Source organism: Aristolochia californica, unplaced genomic scaffold (genome assembly GCF_029961685.1).
Source record: "Aristolochia californica isolate CCGP_79_NKW_82.1479 unplaced genomic scaffold, dmAriCali1.0.hap1 SCAF_16, whole genome shotgun sequence".
Lineage (NCBI taxonomy): Eukaryota > Viridiplantae > Streptophyta > Magnoliopsida > Piperales > Aristolochiaceae > Aristolochia > Aristolochia californica.
In genome coordinates this window covers 21,724,315-21,741,264 of record NW_027181837.1, presented here as the reverse complement: position 1 = coordinate 21,741,264, position 16,950 = coordinate 21,724,315, and the positions used below count along the sequence as shown (strand labels likewise).

Genomic DNA, 16,950 nt, shown 5'->3' with positions numbered 1-16,950 from the left:
AGTTCCTGAAAATCTGAAACAACTAGCGACCTATCTATTATCCTTGTTGCTCCATTTGTTACTTCAATTTGGACAATAGATTAAGAACCAAAGTTCTTCCCCCAAAACTAAGCAGTTGTAGTCATTTCAAACAACGCTAAAATAGTTCTGATTTCATTTTGAAACATTTTAGCGACTCAGAATTTGCTCAATCGGCCAATCTTGGCTCTCCCAGAAACAGTTTTTTTTTTTGGCTTTGCTTCGCTCAAAGACGTCAATCAATCAACCAAACCCAACCAAACCATGATCTGGCAGCTAAATAAAGAAAATCTCTCACTGGGATATTCTTTCGATCCAAAAAAATTACTGATAAAGTTTTACCTCTACAATAATTCGTGAGTAATATATAATTCCAAAACTAAAAATTGAAAATTCATACCACTTCCTCAAAAGGGTGACAAGAACAAATTTTCCTACAATTGCTGCAACAAATCGCACTCACTTGAGAGGAATAAACCTGGAAGAGTGGGTGGCACCAATACCAGGCCTTCCATGCTTCACAGGCTTATACGAGATAGAGAATTCAGCCAGGTAGTGACCAATCATTTCTGGCTGCAAAAAATAAAAATAAAACAGAAAGAAAGAAAAGAAATCAACACAAACATAAATAGCAACACTAACTAAAGTCACCTCTTGCAATCAAACAAAACGCCAAACTAAAGTCACCTGCCATCTAATTTTTGCATTGGTAAGAAGCTAAGGCTCATTCTACTGGAATAGTTAATGAGCTTTTTTTCTTTTTTCTTTTCCTGAAAACATAGTAAATAAAGCCTCTACAATGGTTTTTTATGTCAGGTGGAAAACAAGCTCCACCCAGCAACAGACAACCTGGAAAAAATGATTGGGTAGATTCCACCAAAGATGGGGAGAAACATTATTTGTTTATAGTTTAAACATAGGTATGAATGTTCATAAAACTAATAATTCAGTAGTTAACGATCATGCTGGTGGTAAAATGGGCACAATGTTGCAAAGAATTTAAGCCTCCAGTCAAGTATTACCAGTGCAAAACACAACATCCCAGAAAAGAAAAAAAAGAAGAGAGTCAACAGCATATCAGGAATGCTCCACAGCAGATAGCAGATGTTAATAGGAGCAACTACACTGAAAAAATGGCAGAATCCAGTTCAAAGGTGGAGCAATGCAACAAACAAATTTTACAGGCAAATGTTCCACGATGGACGACCAGAGATAAATAGAGAATGGGGAGAGTGGAACGTACCTTGATCTCCACCTGATTAAAGGTCTTGCCATTGTAAACACCAACAATGCTTCCAATCATTTCTGGGACAATGATCATGTTCCGCAAATGAGTCCTTACTGGTTCAGGCTTTTCACCAGGAGGAGCTTCGCGCTTCTGTTGTCATTCAATTCCATGCACATAAATGAGAAACACAACCATGATAGAAAAATTGCAGTTAAATGATGAGCTGCAGTTGAAACAGTCCTGACTCCATTGAAATAAGAAAGGATACCACTCAAGAATAAGCATTTAATAAAGCATCCAAATCTTAATTTTGTTATTCGAGATGAAGTTTTCAGTTGAAGAACTTTTCTCATCACTAGCTTCGTGTTTCTGTTGTCATTCAATTCCATGCACATAAATGACAAGCACAACCATGATAGAAAAATTGCAGTTAAATGATGAGGTGCGGTTGAAACAGTCCTGACTCCATTGAAAAAAGAAAGGATACCACTCAAGAATAAGCATTTAATAAAGCACCCAAACCTTAATTTTGTTATTCGAGATGAAGTTTTCAGTTGAAGAACTTTTCTCATCACTAGCTTCGCGCTTCTGTTGTCATTCAATTCCATGCACATAAATGAGAAGCACAACCATGATAGAAAAATTGCAGTCAAATGATGAGCTGCGGTTGAAAGTCCTGACTCCATTAAAATAAGAAAGGATGCCACTCAAGAATAAGCATTTAATAGAGCACCCAAATCTTAATTTTGCTATTCGAGATGACGTTTTCAGTTGAAGAATTTTTCCCATCACATCTCGCATATAACTAGCGAATCATTCTTGTGGTATATAATCACCGGTAAGTGCTTAGGTTTGCAGAGCTTTACTCAGAAAGTGCACCCTCTAACAAGAAAATGACATGAACCCAAATTGTTATCTTTAGAGATACAAAAATGCTAACAATGCGAGTTTCAGTGACTCCTGTATCCTATGTCATCCATTACTTCTCCGGTTACTTACAAATTACAATCGGAAACAGAAAACTGACAAAATGCATAGAAATCTACGGAAAAAAACAATGTACCGACTCACACGATGGTTCAAAGAGAACGTCCTAAAAAGTTCTGCAATTTCAAGGATAGAACCCAATCCTGATGGAGTATAATATAGCATACAGGAAGAAACTTACAGCCTTTCGGAGCTTCTTAATAAGAGCCATAGGCTTCCTCTTCAGACCACGCTGAAACCTGGGCCACACAGGAACCACAATGACAAATAAAACGACATAAAAAGAAAGAAAACGCGCCAATCCCAAGATCAAACACGACTACCTACCTTCTGCGTGCCCGTGCGGTGAACAGCTTAACAAGCTCGTCAGTTCCCATGTCTAGGAGCTGATCGAGATCTACTCCTCTAAAAGAGAACTTCTTAAACGTTCTCCTTTTGGGCTGAGCTCCTCCATCGGCTTCCATAGCGGTCACACTTCGCAGCTGAATGAGACTGTGAGAGCTCTAGGGTTTTCGGAGCGAAGAGGAAGATAGAAGACGATATGATAAGGGACTTGAAATGAATTAAACCAATTCATCGCATTAGAGCTGTTCGATCATTAGAAATGTGATCGTACGGATCCTTTTAAAGAGAGTTCCAATTTTGTTTTATTACGAAACTGCCACCAAAGAGAAACGGGAAAGAAACCAGACTTCCACTTCCCGCGAGAGGCTTCCTCTTCCGCCAGCGAGCATCTGTCGGCGAGCTGGATGCGAAGTTCCCCCCACCACCCCAATCCAACTTCCGTAAGCTACTTCCTCTTCCATATTCATCTCTTTCCTTGCTCTCGCTTCTTCTAGTTTTTGTTCCTTCTCTCTCGTCTCTATGCACGCTGTTCTTTTCTCGTTTTATTTTTTCTTAGGTGTGGAGGAGAAATCTCTCTCTAGAAATGGTTAGTTTTTCTTCTTTTATCAAACTTTCAAGCATGAAAGGGGAACTTTTTTTGTTTTATTTTTGTTCTTTGCTGCCGCCAAAAAATCTCTGCCAACTTGGACCTTACCTTACAACTCTTACGCAAGGAAGTGCAACATTTTTTCTCCTTAAAATCGTAATCTTGTGTATCGAAATGATTTGTGTCAGATGGATTCTTTATGCTCCACGGAGGGAAAGTGATTGCATGTTAATTCAACTCATACACCTAAAAATATTGGCAATATTTGTTTTTGACTCTTATACTCCGTCTTCCAGATAAATAACTGGGACTAAGGTTTTTAGGATCATTAAAATTTGGAAAGGTCACGAAATTAGGCCTTCTATGCTGAAACTTCTCTTTCTACTGTTCTTCCCATTTATGCTAGAATTTGCATGTACCCATTCTTATAGAATTCAGACTTTGTTGGCATTTAAAGTGCCAAAATGGATGGATGTGCTCCCGATTCTGTACATAATCTTGAGTTTTCCAGCCATTTAAAAAAAAAAAAAAATCTTGAGCTCTCCAAAGTCTGTTAACCTTTTGTTATTTCCAAAGGATTGGTAATGAAGTTGCATTCAGATTTAATTTCTGTCTAATTTCAAGAGATTGTAGCTAGGATTGTCTGGTTTATGTTTAGTTTATTTCACATGATATGATAACACTTTTCTTTAAAAAAAATGTTCCTTACACATGAATGAACATATATTCTTTCAGTCTCTCTCTTGATTCATCATTTAACTAAAGCAGCGGTGCTTGCATTTGTGGTAGCACCATGGATAATTGCAACATACACATCGGAAGGGGATTCAACTCGTACATTTGCAACTAGTAACAGCGTTTGCTCTGTCCCCTAAGTATTGAGGGCTCTTCTCTCATTGTGAGTGCTCTGCTCTCATTCACACAGGTAATATCTGATACATTTTTTTCAAGTAAATTCTGGAGCTCAATGTATATAAAAACGTAAGTTTTAGCCTTAGTTAGCTGTTTTATTCTATTTTATGTACTAGATTTGTGAATCATTCTATTTTGTACCTTCAAAATTGGAAATTGTAAGTGACATTTATTTTATCATTAACTTTCATGGTTTTATTTATATATTTTAATATATTGTAGAGTAGTGGATTAGTTGCTTAATTACACATTAGCGTGCCCCATGACCATGAGGTGCACAGGGCTGGGTTACTGGTTCCATCTCAAGGAGTGTAATTTGATTTCAGAGAATGGTTAATTGGTACATTTAAAAATAAAAAAATTATTCTCCAAAAATGTATCAGCACTCAGCAACATTTTTCTGGTATGCAATCTTCAAATGAACTTTTACCATTTCCTTCATCCGCTGACTTTCTTAGAAGCTGGAACTAAACAAGCGAGAATTCTTTGATAAAACTTATGAGGTCCTCTTTAGTGCTGGATTTTCTGTTGCCAGATTCTAGCTGCCCACAACAACCTGAGCCACAATGTGGGGGAATTTTCCTGTTTATATGGAGATAGGAGAAGAGAGATGGCCAACAAACAGCTTTGGTTGTCAAGGGAAGGGCTCTGCAGCCATGGGACCTTTCTGACAGTCAGTTGTTACTGATTATCTTGACAAGTTCATCAGGTTATTTGTCGCATTTGTTTTCTTTTAGGGATTGGTGTTGTCTCTCTACATTGCTCCGTCTTCTCTTGCTTTGGATTTTTTCAGGTTTCTATGTAAGCACCAAACCTTTGTTGAGATTGGAAAATGGGGATAAGTCACTCGCTAGAAATTACATTTTTAGACGTGGGTAGAAAGTCGTGCTTGAAACTGTTTCAATTTTATTGAATGTATGGTTTCCCTACTCTCTTCTCAGCCACTAACCACAATTATGTTAAAAAAAAAAAAGGACTAGAATGTGACATCGTTGTTATGGCAAACCTGCAAGTCATTGTTTTTTTAGCTCTTTCTGGACCACCTTGGTCTTTTCTCTCACATGCAGGGCCTCTTAATATTGTTGACTTGCTCGCTGCCAAAATCCATGCTTTGCTTAGCAGTTTGAGATTAGTGAAGGCTTACTTCCAACTTCTGCTAGTGATGTAGAGAACTCATCATCCATAAGTAGCTGGTGCAATAAGGGAGTTGATCGCCTGTGGCCTCAGGTTGAAGAATTTTTCAACATCTATGTCTCCCCAAACATCACTTGTTTTCACAACCTAAGATCTGCTAATGCTATTGTTGATAGTTTGTGCAAGGAAGAGACCTTGCTTTCTCACATGGTCATTCATTGATTAGGTAATTAGCTTGTGTAAGTGGTTGTAATTTTGATTTTGTTTCTATTTTTGGTCTTCCTTTTGTATTCTGGGGTTAGCCCCTGTGTAGGGGTGCCCCTTGTACTCCTCTCTTTCTTTAATAAACTTCTCATCTGCTTTTAAAACAAAAATTCCCAGATCCCAATTCTGTATCCCATTGTTTGAGAAGGCCCTCTCTATTACGTATAATTTTTATTTCACATAGATACGATGGTCCAAAGGTTGTGGAACCAGTTACCTCTGGATGCAAAAAGTAATGTAATGCAAAGACATATGGGAACTTAAACTTACTAACAGAAAAACCACGATTTAAACAATGATCTGCAATCTGTTAGGAAAATATACTCAATTTTGAGAGGTCATTCTGAAGGAGCTCTTGTGTTGAATCTTTTCACTGTATTATGAAATAAACAAATTTGTCATCCATCATGTGTTTTTCTTTGAGTGATCTGAGGCAGCATAAATTAAAATGTTTGGAGTCTTTTGGGTTTTTTACCTCTTATTTTCTAGTTGTTTTTCCACTTTTTCTTTTTCCTTCTGGTTCGAGTCATTTTCTTTGCCTTTTCAGCTTTAATGAAATATCTTTTTTTGAGAAAAAGGTGTGAATATATTACTGAGAGAAAGAATACAAACCTTGCTAATCAGGACCTTCCTCTACAACAAGATGTTGGAGAAAAACACCAAGTTTAGCCTAAGTATCCTCTAAGTTATTAGCAGATCTAGGAATATGATTCCACATACATTGTAATTGAGAAATTAAAGTACATATATCATCAAAAAGATCCCAATGGCACCAAGGAGGTTTGCATGTCTTCTTACATCAATTGATGACAACTTGAGAATCGCCTTCGACATATAAAGGTCCTACCATCCTCTAATGAAATATCTGTCTTTCAAAACAATTGGAATTTGAGTGGATTCTCTGGCTCTGTGGCCTTGTGGGAGGGGAGTTTCTGTGTGAAGTAATGGGTTCAAGTCTCACCAAGGAAAAAGTTCAACATTAATTAAAAACAAATGTTGGAATTTTTGCTGTAACAGCGATTTTCTGGTTATCCATCAGCAAACACTTATATGTCATTTTTGGCCATCTGACAACATGTTACCAGATGTAATAATGGTATTCATGCAGGTTTTATTGGAAATGATGTGGCAGAGCAGGTATATTCAATTTTGAGACATTAAATCTGATTTACATAGTCATTAAATTTAATTGAAGATTGTGGTGGTTGGCACTGGTTTAGCAGCTGGGCATTACGATGCCTGTTCATGTTGGCTGAAATCTTGAATGGCTAAAAACTAATTTTTATTGGTGACAGTTTTTTTTCCTTTGTTGTTTTAAGATATTCCCAGCTTTGTGGATTGGGTTATTGATTCAATGACCCCATTGCCCATGGGGGTTTCTAGAGTGAAGTCCTGAGTTCAGGTTGAAATAGATATTCAATGTTCCGTAAGTCTAGAAAAGTTGTCTTTTCAAAAATATTTTTATAGTGAAGTAATAATTTAGAGAAAAAACTGAGGGTGTTCACATAATGGAGATTTGGACCAAAGTTTCCAATTGTCTTCCTTTTGCTCTTTTTGTAGTTTTACTGTCTTTTATGTTTTTTGCTGATTTGCTTTCCGTTGATGTATTCTTATTTTGTGTTGTTGTCTGACTGCACTCTTGGCTTGTATTCATATTTCACAGTACTCTTTTTCTTTATGAAAAGTTTTTTGGCTGTTACTTTATGCAAGAAGTAATGCAGACAAGGATATAATGTGAATTTCAGGTTATCTAAAAAAACTATTACTTTCACTAGTATGCTAAAAAAATAAGCAGATGTAGATTAAATCCCTTGTGCAATCTAATAACCATGCCAATGAATGGTGTTTGTCTTAACACACAAAAGAGTGTATATGGACAATAGCTTTCTAATTTCAATTAGGAAAAAGGTACAATCTCTGGTAAAATTTTGAACACTCTAAATTGCTCTCCACTGGCAATTTATTGGAACCAACTGTCAGATAAATATTTGAGGTGGATTACTTGCACTCTGGTATGGTAGTTCTGGTTGCTTAATGTTTGGTGACAGAGGTTAAGATCTTGCTCTTAATGACAAAAAGGAAACTTTGGTGTTATTGAAGATGAACTTAACACCATGGGGGAGTTTTGAAGACTATTTCTGTCTGGTAAGGTTTCTTTGATTATTCTTCTGAATGTTGACTCTGTTTTTTAAGCAACTCCTTGAAGCCTCCCTTGACCTTTCTCCCAAACTAGCAGGGCTGGACTATTTCTATCTGAATTCATTAGTTTTGAGTTTTAGCACTTTTTCTTTGGGTATTTTCTCTTTTCAGACATTGTTTGGAGGTTTGACCTCGAGATAGTGTTAGAAGATATGTTCAGGGGTATTTTGGTCATTTCACTCCTATATTTTTATTTCTATATATAAGCTTGTTCTATGCATTGAATTATGTCTATGGTTTAATTTTCATGTACATAGGATACATAGTTTGGGAGGTATAAGGAGAATAAGCATTATTGTATGTATAGGGGTATTCTTGTAATTTTGCTCAAACCTTATTCATTAAATAGAGCTGGGGGTCATGCATGACTTTTGGAGCTTTTCTCAATCTCTCTCCTCTCCTTTTCTCTCTTTCTCACTTGTCTCGCCTTCCACCACCTAAAACCTCAACTTTTTCAGACAAAAACAACAGATACAGTATAAGAATCCTGTGACTCTTTTTGGAATGATCTTTTAGTTTTGTGATCTCTTCAGAGTTTGATTGCCTCACAATATCATTCTGTGACCTTGACTGGAAGATATTCATTGCATCTGATCTTGAAGAGATCTTTAGATTTCTATGATTAGTACAAGTCCTATTTATGAGAAACAAATAGAATAAAAAGATATTGTGACTATAATATGAGGTTGTCTTATTGCAACTGGAAAAAGGCAGTCCATGCATTTATCTCAGTACTATCTGAAGGAATTTGTGTTCTTATTTTCTATTTGATCATATTTTACAGGTAGGACGATAGCCCCTGTAATTGAAGAGCTGAGCAAGAACTATCCACATGCTAACATATATAAGTTTGATATTGATGTGGTAAGCCAATGTTGTTCTGTGGTAAGCAAACAGTCCTGTTTGAGAGCGTGGTGCCCTCCTTTGTAAATCCTCTCCTTTCTCTCAGTAAAATTCACACACACTATAAATAAATTAAAAAAAAAAAAAACTTCCTGGTTCCTAGATGAGCATTATCCTAGGAAATTTACGTAAATAGAATTTTGTGATTGAAATTGCGATCTTAATGGAACCTAGTAGATTATTTACGTTTATGTTGCTCACATTTTCATCTGAAGTTATTTTCTTCTTTCTTTTTGTCATTAAAAACAAAAAATCAAAGAAAAAAAGCGAAAGACACAGAAGATGCCCATGAGCCTTGCATGTACGACCTCATGTTTAGAGATATCGGTCATCGCTTTGAGCCAATTGCTCAGACAACTTTTCATGTTAGCTTTAAGTATGATCTACCTGCATGTGGGAATGATAACAAAGTATTAACGATTAACTTGTGTGAGATGATTCAAGTGTGATATAAGGTAATTGATTGGACCATAGGACAGTTGAACTATGATACTTTTTGGGAGGCATGAGTTTTGATGTTGTAAACTGTGGTTGATCCATGATGTCCTTGGCCATAAATTCCACAGTTTTATGGTCCAGCTGCCACTATGGTGTTGTTCAGATTGAAATAGTCACGGGTTAGCTACTATGCCACCCAGCTCAGATGATTATGTTTATGTGACCCAACCAAAATTTTGTCAGTTATGCTAAATTATACTGTTAAACTATGGTGAAGCTAAAACTTGACGTGTATGATTCTCGTCTCTCCTTCTATATGAAGCTTACATCCTGTAAACATCTATGAGCTTATCTCATTTTCTCTGATTTTCTAGCAGGTGGGTGTGTTTGTAAGATTATCTTAGCATTCTATTACTGTTTTAACTGTGAATGAGCAACTTGAAGAGAAGGAGATTGAAGTTAATCTGACCAACTTTTGGAGTACATCACTCTCAACCAGCACAGATGGACTTTCGGCGCTGACAGAGAGCTACTCTGGAGCTACTAAGCCAATTCATATGGCTTTCTTTCAGTTCTTCATTTCCGACAACAATCCATTTGAATCATTAAAGGAAGAAGTGATAAGCATAAAAATGCTAGCAGATGATGAGGGAGGTTGGTTATATTGTTAATAACCGATACTCTTATGAAATTTTTATCAAACCTATAAGACAATTTAATGAAAAAGTACAAGAAAAAAACAGTTGCACAGAAATTGATTTATCAAAACAAACGATGCCCTGCAAATATTGAAGAAAAGAGAGTTGAGAGTGAGAAGAGATTAAGAGAAGAAGAAAGCGAAAGTTTGGAGAAGAGTGTACAGCTCTGGATTAGGGGAAAAGCACAAGCCCCCTTTCCTTCTTTATTCACAAGAGAGAGCTGAGAGGAAAAGGTTTCTCTACCCCTCATACAAGTACACCTTATATCTCCAATGATACATATCCAAAAGTTGTGAAAAATGGTCTATAGAAATTACTGGTACTCTCCTTGATATGACCAGAGTACACAAAATGTCTAAACTACCCTTTACATTATATTTAACACTCTCTTTCAAGTTGGAAGATATATACCTAGTAGTCCCAGCTTATTAAAAAATGTCGAAACTCACGTCTACCCAAAGCTTTAGTGAAGACATCACCGACTTGTTCACATGACCAAACATAAAGAGTATCAACTTCCTTTTTCATCATTATATCTTAGACAAATGGGAGTCCTCTTCAATGTGATTGGTCCTCTCATGCAATACAAGGTTGCTAGTAATTAAAATGACAGCCCAGTTGTCACAATACACCATCATCAGCACATCAAATTTGTGCACTCAGTTCTTGAAGAACTGATCTCACCTATTTCAGCATACTAACTGTACAAGCCATAGCTTTGTACTCAGCTTCAGTACTAGACTGGGCCACTACATTCAATTTCTTGCTTTTCTAGGTTACTAGGTTTTGCCCCCACAAAGAAACAGTATCTAGTAGTAGACTTCCTGTCAAGCTTGGAACAACATAGTCAACTTCTTAGAAAAATTTTATTTTCACATGATTATGAGGTTAAGGAACAATCCCTTTCCAGGTGACCCCTTTAAATATCTCAATATTCTTTGAGCAACCTCTAAATGAACTTTATGTGGGTGTTCCATGAACTGGCTTCCCACACTAACTGAGAATAATATATCCGGTCTTGTGACAGTGGCATAGATCAACTTTCCAACTAGTCTATGAAATAGAATTTTGTCTTTTAAGTTCTTCATTGTGATCATCATGAAGGTCATTTCCAACTTCTATGGGTTTCTCTAAAGGCTTTGCACCCAGTAGACCATACTCCTATAGCATGTTTGTAACATATTTTCTTTGGGTTAACACAATGCCAGCTCTACTTCTAGTGACTTCTACCCCAAGGAAGTATTTCAGGGAGCCCAAATCTTTAGTCTAGAAATATTTAGCCAGTTTCTGCTTTACCTCTTCAACACCTTACACATCACTATCAGATAAAATAATATCATCAATGCATATAAGGACTAAAATCCCAAATGACCTTTTCATGACAAATAATGGATGGTCACAATGGCTCCCTGAGAAACCGAAGGACATTACCACTTAGCTAAATTTCTCATGCCATGTCCTAGGGTTTGTTTATGTCCTTAAATTACCTTTTTCAGTTTGCATACCTTTTCTATCTCCCCTTGAGCAACCTACCTAGGAGGTTGCGCTATATAAACCTCTTCTGCTAAATTGTTATACAAGAAGGCATTCTTAATGTCAAGTTGGAAGAGTGGCCAATTCTGGTTAACAACAATGAATACAAGTACACGAACAAATGTTGACCATGAAACTAGGGAGATTGTCTCAAATACATCAATTCCATACATCTAAGTATACCCTTTGCAACCAATTGAGCTTTATATGGCTCAATATACCCACCTGCTCTATATTTAAATGTGTATACCCGACGACAACCCACAACTGTTGCACTTGAAGGAACATCGCAAAGACTCCATGTACCTCTATCAATCAACGATTCCATCTTAACATCCATAGCATACTTCCATTGAGGTGACAAAAGAGTTTCTAGCACAAAAGAAAGAATAGTATAGGATGATAACGACAAAACAAACTGCTTGTATCCTGTAGATAAGGAATCAAAGGAAACATAATGGTACAATGGATGGCCAGTAGACAAACAAATTCTTTTATGAAGAACAATTGGAAGATGTAAACCAGTTGTTGACCATGGATCTAAAGGTGAAGAAGATGCTTAAACCTGCAAGAGAGAGGAAATTGTGCCTCGTTGTTGACCATGTTGCCTTTGCTTATACACCTACAAGGTTTTTCTACAGTAATAGAGTATGGTGAACAAAAGACATCTTCTATAGGTGCAGAAGCTACAACACTTGGAATTGTGACTGATGAAGGAGACATTGTATCAGAAGTAGAGAAGAAATGCACATCAGCAAACACAAACGTTTTCCTAAGAGAAAGACAAAAACATGTGTCCTAAAATACCCAAGAAAAACACATTTGACTATATGTGGTGCCAGTTTATTTGTAGAAGTACCAAAAACATGGGCATAACATACACAACAAAAAATACGAGGTGACAATGGAAATAAAATAGTAGAAGGATTGAAGAGGAATTTAATCCCCAAGCACAGACCAAGATATTTTGTTAATGAAAAAGCATGAGGTAATTATGACATCTCCCCAATAAGATTTGGGTACATGCATATGAATAAGCATTGTCCGAGTTACTTCTGATAAATACCTATTTTTAGGTTCTGCTACTCCATTTTGTTATGGAGTAAAAACAAAAGATGACCGATGAAGAATAATATGATGCTGAAAAAAAGTAGTAAACTTATGATTCATGAATTTCAATCCATTGTCAATACAAAAAATCCGGAGAGATGCACGAAATTGGGTTTTTATTTCATTATAAAAAACTTGAAATAAATTAAATACTTCAGATTTCTCCCATAGGAGATACACCTAACTAGTGTATTTGCACTCATCAATAAAAGAAACAAAATATTTGTAGCAAAAAATACTAGGAACTGGACATGGTCACCATACATTAGAATGAACAATTTCAAACAATTTTCAACTCTTCGTCTGACTTAATGGAAGATACCCTGCTGATGCTAGCCCAGTTGAAGGGTGGACAAGTCGTAGATACCATTAGAAGGGTGAAACCGCAGCATGAAGGCAGGTGAATAAGTCTGTAACGAGTCTTCCAAGTGGTATAGTCCTCTGTCAGGTGTGGAACCAATCATCTTCCTCATCTTGAAATCTTGAAACACACAGTGAGAAGGATAGAGAGTTACATAACAATTCAAGGATTTATTAAGTTAACTAGCAAACCACAAATTGTGAAGAAACTTCAAAACTAACCTAGATTTAAGGGGCATGGATGGAGTAGGTGTAACATTACCCACTTCCTGAACAAGAGACAAACCTATCAACAAGTGTAACATGCCTAACTAGTGAAGACTCCCTTAGACCAGTAAACAAAGAAGACATACCTGACATATGAGTGGATATTCCGGAGTCAATTACCCACAAAGACCCAGGACACACATGTAGAGCTGACACAAGAGTAGCAGTTGGAAGTGGAGGCTGTGTTGCAGAAGTTGAATAGGAAGGAGCTGAGATAGATGCAAGTTGAGCCATGCATTGAGCCAGTTATTGCATTTCATCTGGTGCTCATAATTTACCAACCACATGTCCAGTCAGGGGCTCGGTAATTTCATGATTCAATGAGTTTGCCCAAGCAGGCATGCCAAACTTAATGCAACACTTGTCAGAGAAATAGTTAGTGTGTCTACAGTTATTAACTGGGCAGAAAAATGTGGGAAGACCGTTAGAAAAAAGAAAACAGAGAGAGAGAGAAGTCTATATATTCTCCAAAAGTTTGTCTGTGCCTTGCTTGAAAAAGAAGAGTTTCAATCATCATTGCACTATCGTTGCATGTAGGTTGCAGCAAAGTCAATTTTGGGTGTACATAGTACTACTTGGTGGAGGTGGTTAATATATTCTCTTGAATATGTCAGTTTGTTTCTCTCTTATTGCATCCTTCAACCTAATAAACAACAGCTTTTTTCAGGAGGGTCTTGCAAATGTATTGAGCAACTTGGAGATTTCTTCAGTGCTAAAATGATGCATACCTGATGCCTCAGTTACTTCAAATATTAGACGTTTGTTTTGTCCTATGGGCTCTATTTCCTTTTGTTTGGATCTAGATGTTGCCCCCTTGTTTAAAACCATATCCACATGTCTGTCAAAAAATAAAAACAGAAAATGAGTTAAAAAATTTACATTTTCTTTAAATCCTTTGTTGGGTTATTTTATTTTCAAGCCATGCCCCAGATAATTTCCTTGGAAACCAGAATGTCTCCATCGGCTTTAATGTTTTAGATCAAAATAAACTGGGAAAAAACCAATTACAGGTGAATCTTTTCCTCCTATAGAACCGGTTAGCTTGTGTGAGAGTTTGTTTAGTTGTATCACTTTTCTGCACCTTCTGGTAGGTCTGCATCAGTCATATCATTTGACTCCCTTTCTCTCGTTTATCTTTCAAATTGATATTGGTGTTTGCCTTATCAAATTAGAATTCCTCCTAAAGCCTTGAGTTGGGGAAAGTGTACCTTAACTGAAAAATGATAAAATTTTGATTTTAAGATTTACTTGTTTCAAGCCTGGAGTTGTTTCAAACTATTTAGTGTGCACTTACAAGGTTGATTATTACACTCAGATTATCTGGTTTCATGATGTTGATATTAAGCCTCCTTTTCTGAGTTCCACTTTTTTCCATGGTGGTAAAAAGACTAGGGAACTTATTGGAGTTGATATTGCAAGTAATAGGGCACAATGGAAAATCTCTTCAAGTAAATCATCCAGTGATCATCACTTCTTTTAGTGCAAAGTGTTAAAGTTAATATGAATTTGCATGTATCTACTTACACTTGTATAGGAAGCCTTGTGTTTTGGTATTTTAAAATAACTGTCTCCCTCTACAAGTCATTAATAGTAATTCAGGTAACCCAACAGTGGGATCTGATCTATTTAACTTTTTCCATGAAAAACGTCTTGTAAAGGTTGACTGAACAGTAAGACGTGATCTATACTTAACTTTTGCAGACAAGAGTGAAGCACCTATACCTTGACATGATAATTCTCGAGAAAGTCGAAGGGAAACAGACATGGGAAGTCAGCAACACTTCTGTCAACAACCCCCAGGCAGTGTTTCATCCCAAGTTGGTTCCCTTCAAGTTTCAGTATTCGTCCTTTCTTTTGTTTGATACATTTGCTTTTTCTTTGTAGCTACCGTCTTTTTCCAGCATTTCCTGCTTTACCTATACCTTTGCCTAGTTGGCTGCCTGTCAAACTTCTGTACTTACCAGGTCTTATTTTTCTGTAAAAAATAAATACTATATCGGTGGTTTTTTTTGCCAGATTGGAGTTTACTAATTATTTCTGCTTTTGAAGTTGAGCTATGTCAGTTGTGGGTGGAAGAAAAAATTGAAGAAGGTTTTTGTTCATATTTTCCAGCGGGTGTCCTTTCTGAAAAAAAATTTAATGGCTCTCAAAAGTCTGTCTCTTCAGGCAGAAAGGAAGAAGAACATGTGACCTCCCCTCTTCTCTGCTTGTCACGTGAATCAAAGTATGTGACCCCTTTTCCACCTTGCCTTGAAAAGCTTTTCTAACGGACCGGATTTGGGGTCTTGGTATGATGCTTCTGAGTTAGCAATCCTGTGTATGTGAACCATATATGGTGTTTGCTAGTGCAAAGTGGTTCTTCTTCCCTGTGGAAAAAACAAAAAACTGGTACAAAGTGCTCTCAGGCTTTTCTGCACGCGCATTGGTTGATTTGAAGTTTAACTATAAATTAGTTGTGATGGTGAGTTACTTGAAAGGTAACTGAAGATTTTCAGCTCTGCAGCAACACAAACTACCTTCTGCTCCGTTATACTAAATCTGATAGATTTACATAGCAGGTTCTTCTGTAAATTAGACAATTTCGTTGCTCTGTTATTTCAATTTTTTCTCTTTCTCCCCAGAAAAGACTTCAAAGAGGAGGGAGTAATCACTGGTAACACTGTTTTCTGTCTTATTTTGTTTTATCTGCTACAAAATAAATATGTCTTTATGCCTTTTCATGGCCTCTGCAACTTCTGTAGTCTTCTGCTACGGTCTCAACAACCGCCACTAAAAAGAAAAGAAAAAACCTGTGTTTGAGCTATCTGTCATTGATCACAGCTTTTCGCTGAGTGGTTTACATATGAATGTCTACCGGATTATTGCAGAAAAAGGTTGGAGATTCTCCTGTGTGTCTCTCAGATAATCTTCCGGATTATTGCAGAAAAGGTAGGAGATTCTCCTGTGTGTCTCCCAGATAATCTTCTGCTCTTTACCAACTACCATGAAACTCTCCTCATTCTCAGCATCGTCAGTCATTCCACTCTGTTATGCCAATTCCTCAACAGAATAGTCCCTGACATCACCTTCTCTATAGGGTCAACTTTCTTCCTTGGAAACAAGCAATCAAAAAGAAAAAGAGATTGGGTGATTTCTCAGTTTTCTTGCATGCTTTCAAGTTTGAAAGATGGTGTTGAACTCCTCCAAACTTTTTTTTTCTTTGAAAAATATGTATTTTATTATATTTATAATATTATTATTCTGTATTTTATCATTAAATTTGATTAAAAATAAAATAAAATAAAATTATTCAATTTAAATTTGATGGTCACATTGAAAATAAAATTGGGTATATAACCTTTTTGGTAGATTTCATTAGTTAATTCTAAGTTTCATGTGAAGATAATATACAATTATAAAATTTTATATTACAATTTGATCTCAATTTGTTTCATAAAATTGTAGATTATGAAGGCTTACAATTGATAGTATCATTTTTATAAGGGTACTAAAATATTTTACTACATAAAAAATCGACATGAATAATGAATATTTTACCATTTTTCGTTGAATATACTCTCTTGTATTTTGCTTCTCTTTGTTCAGTTATTTAAAACCTTAAATCCTAGACCATGGACTTCCTCCATGCTTTGGAATGAAACATCTTCTTCTTCAAATGAAGCTTTGCATTCTTCTAGTTTTTGGAAATTTGAATGTTCCACTAGGTGAGACCTGAAATGGGTAGGATATATTTATCAAGATGAAGAAGACTCTAAGTGAAAAGTAGGCAGCTTTTGCACTCACTATGTGAAAGTTTGACAACAATGAGTAGTATTTGTAGTGACCCCATGTCTGCCCTAAAATGAGCTTAACTACAATCTTCAATCTTCATTATTCAACTCTACAGGTAAAACCTAGTCGTCGACGAAAATGTCGATGTTCCGGTTGGACTAGATTTGGTCAGGTCCACGACGAGTCACTTAGATTTG

The 16,950-nt window shown here is 36.4% G+C and overlaps 1 protein-coding gene across 1 annotated transcript; it reads right to left on the bottom strand.

Annotated features, from left to right (window-relative positions):
- Window positions 1-261: 261 nt before the first annotated feature.
- On the bottom strand, window positions 262-2,798 carry LOC137953113 (small ribosomal subunit protein uS19-like). Its single transcript, XM_068800342.1, has 4 exons — window positions 2,561-2,798; window positions 2,415-2,472; window positions 1,262-1,396; window positions 262-591 (listed from the first exon to the last, which is right to left on the bottom strand). Exons 1-4 carry the CDS (start codon window positions 2,695-2,697, stop codon window positions 478-480), a joined length of 444 nt encoding a protein of 147 aa, XP_068656443.1. The 5' UTR covers window positions 2,698-2,798; the 3' UTR covers window positions 262-477.
- Between the last annotated feature and the right edge of the window lie 14,152 nt (window positions 2,799-16,950).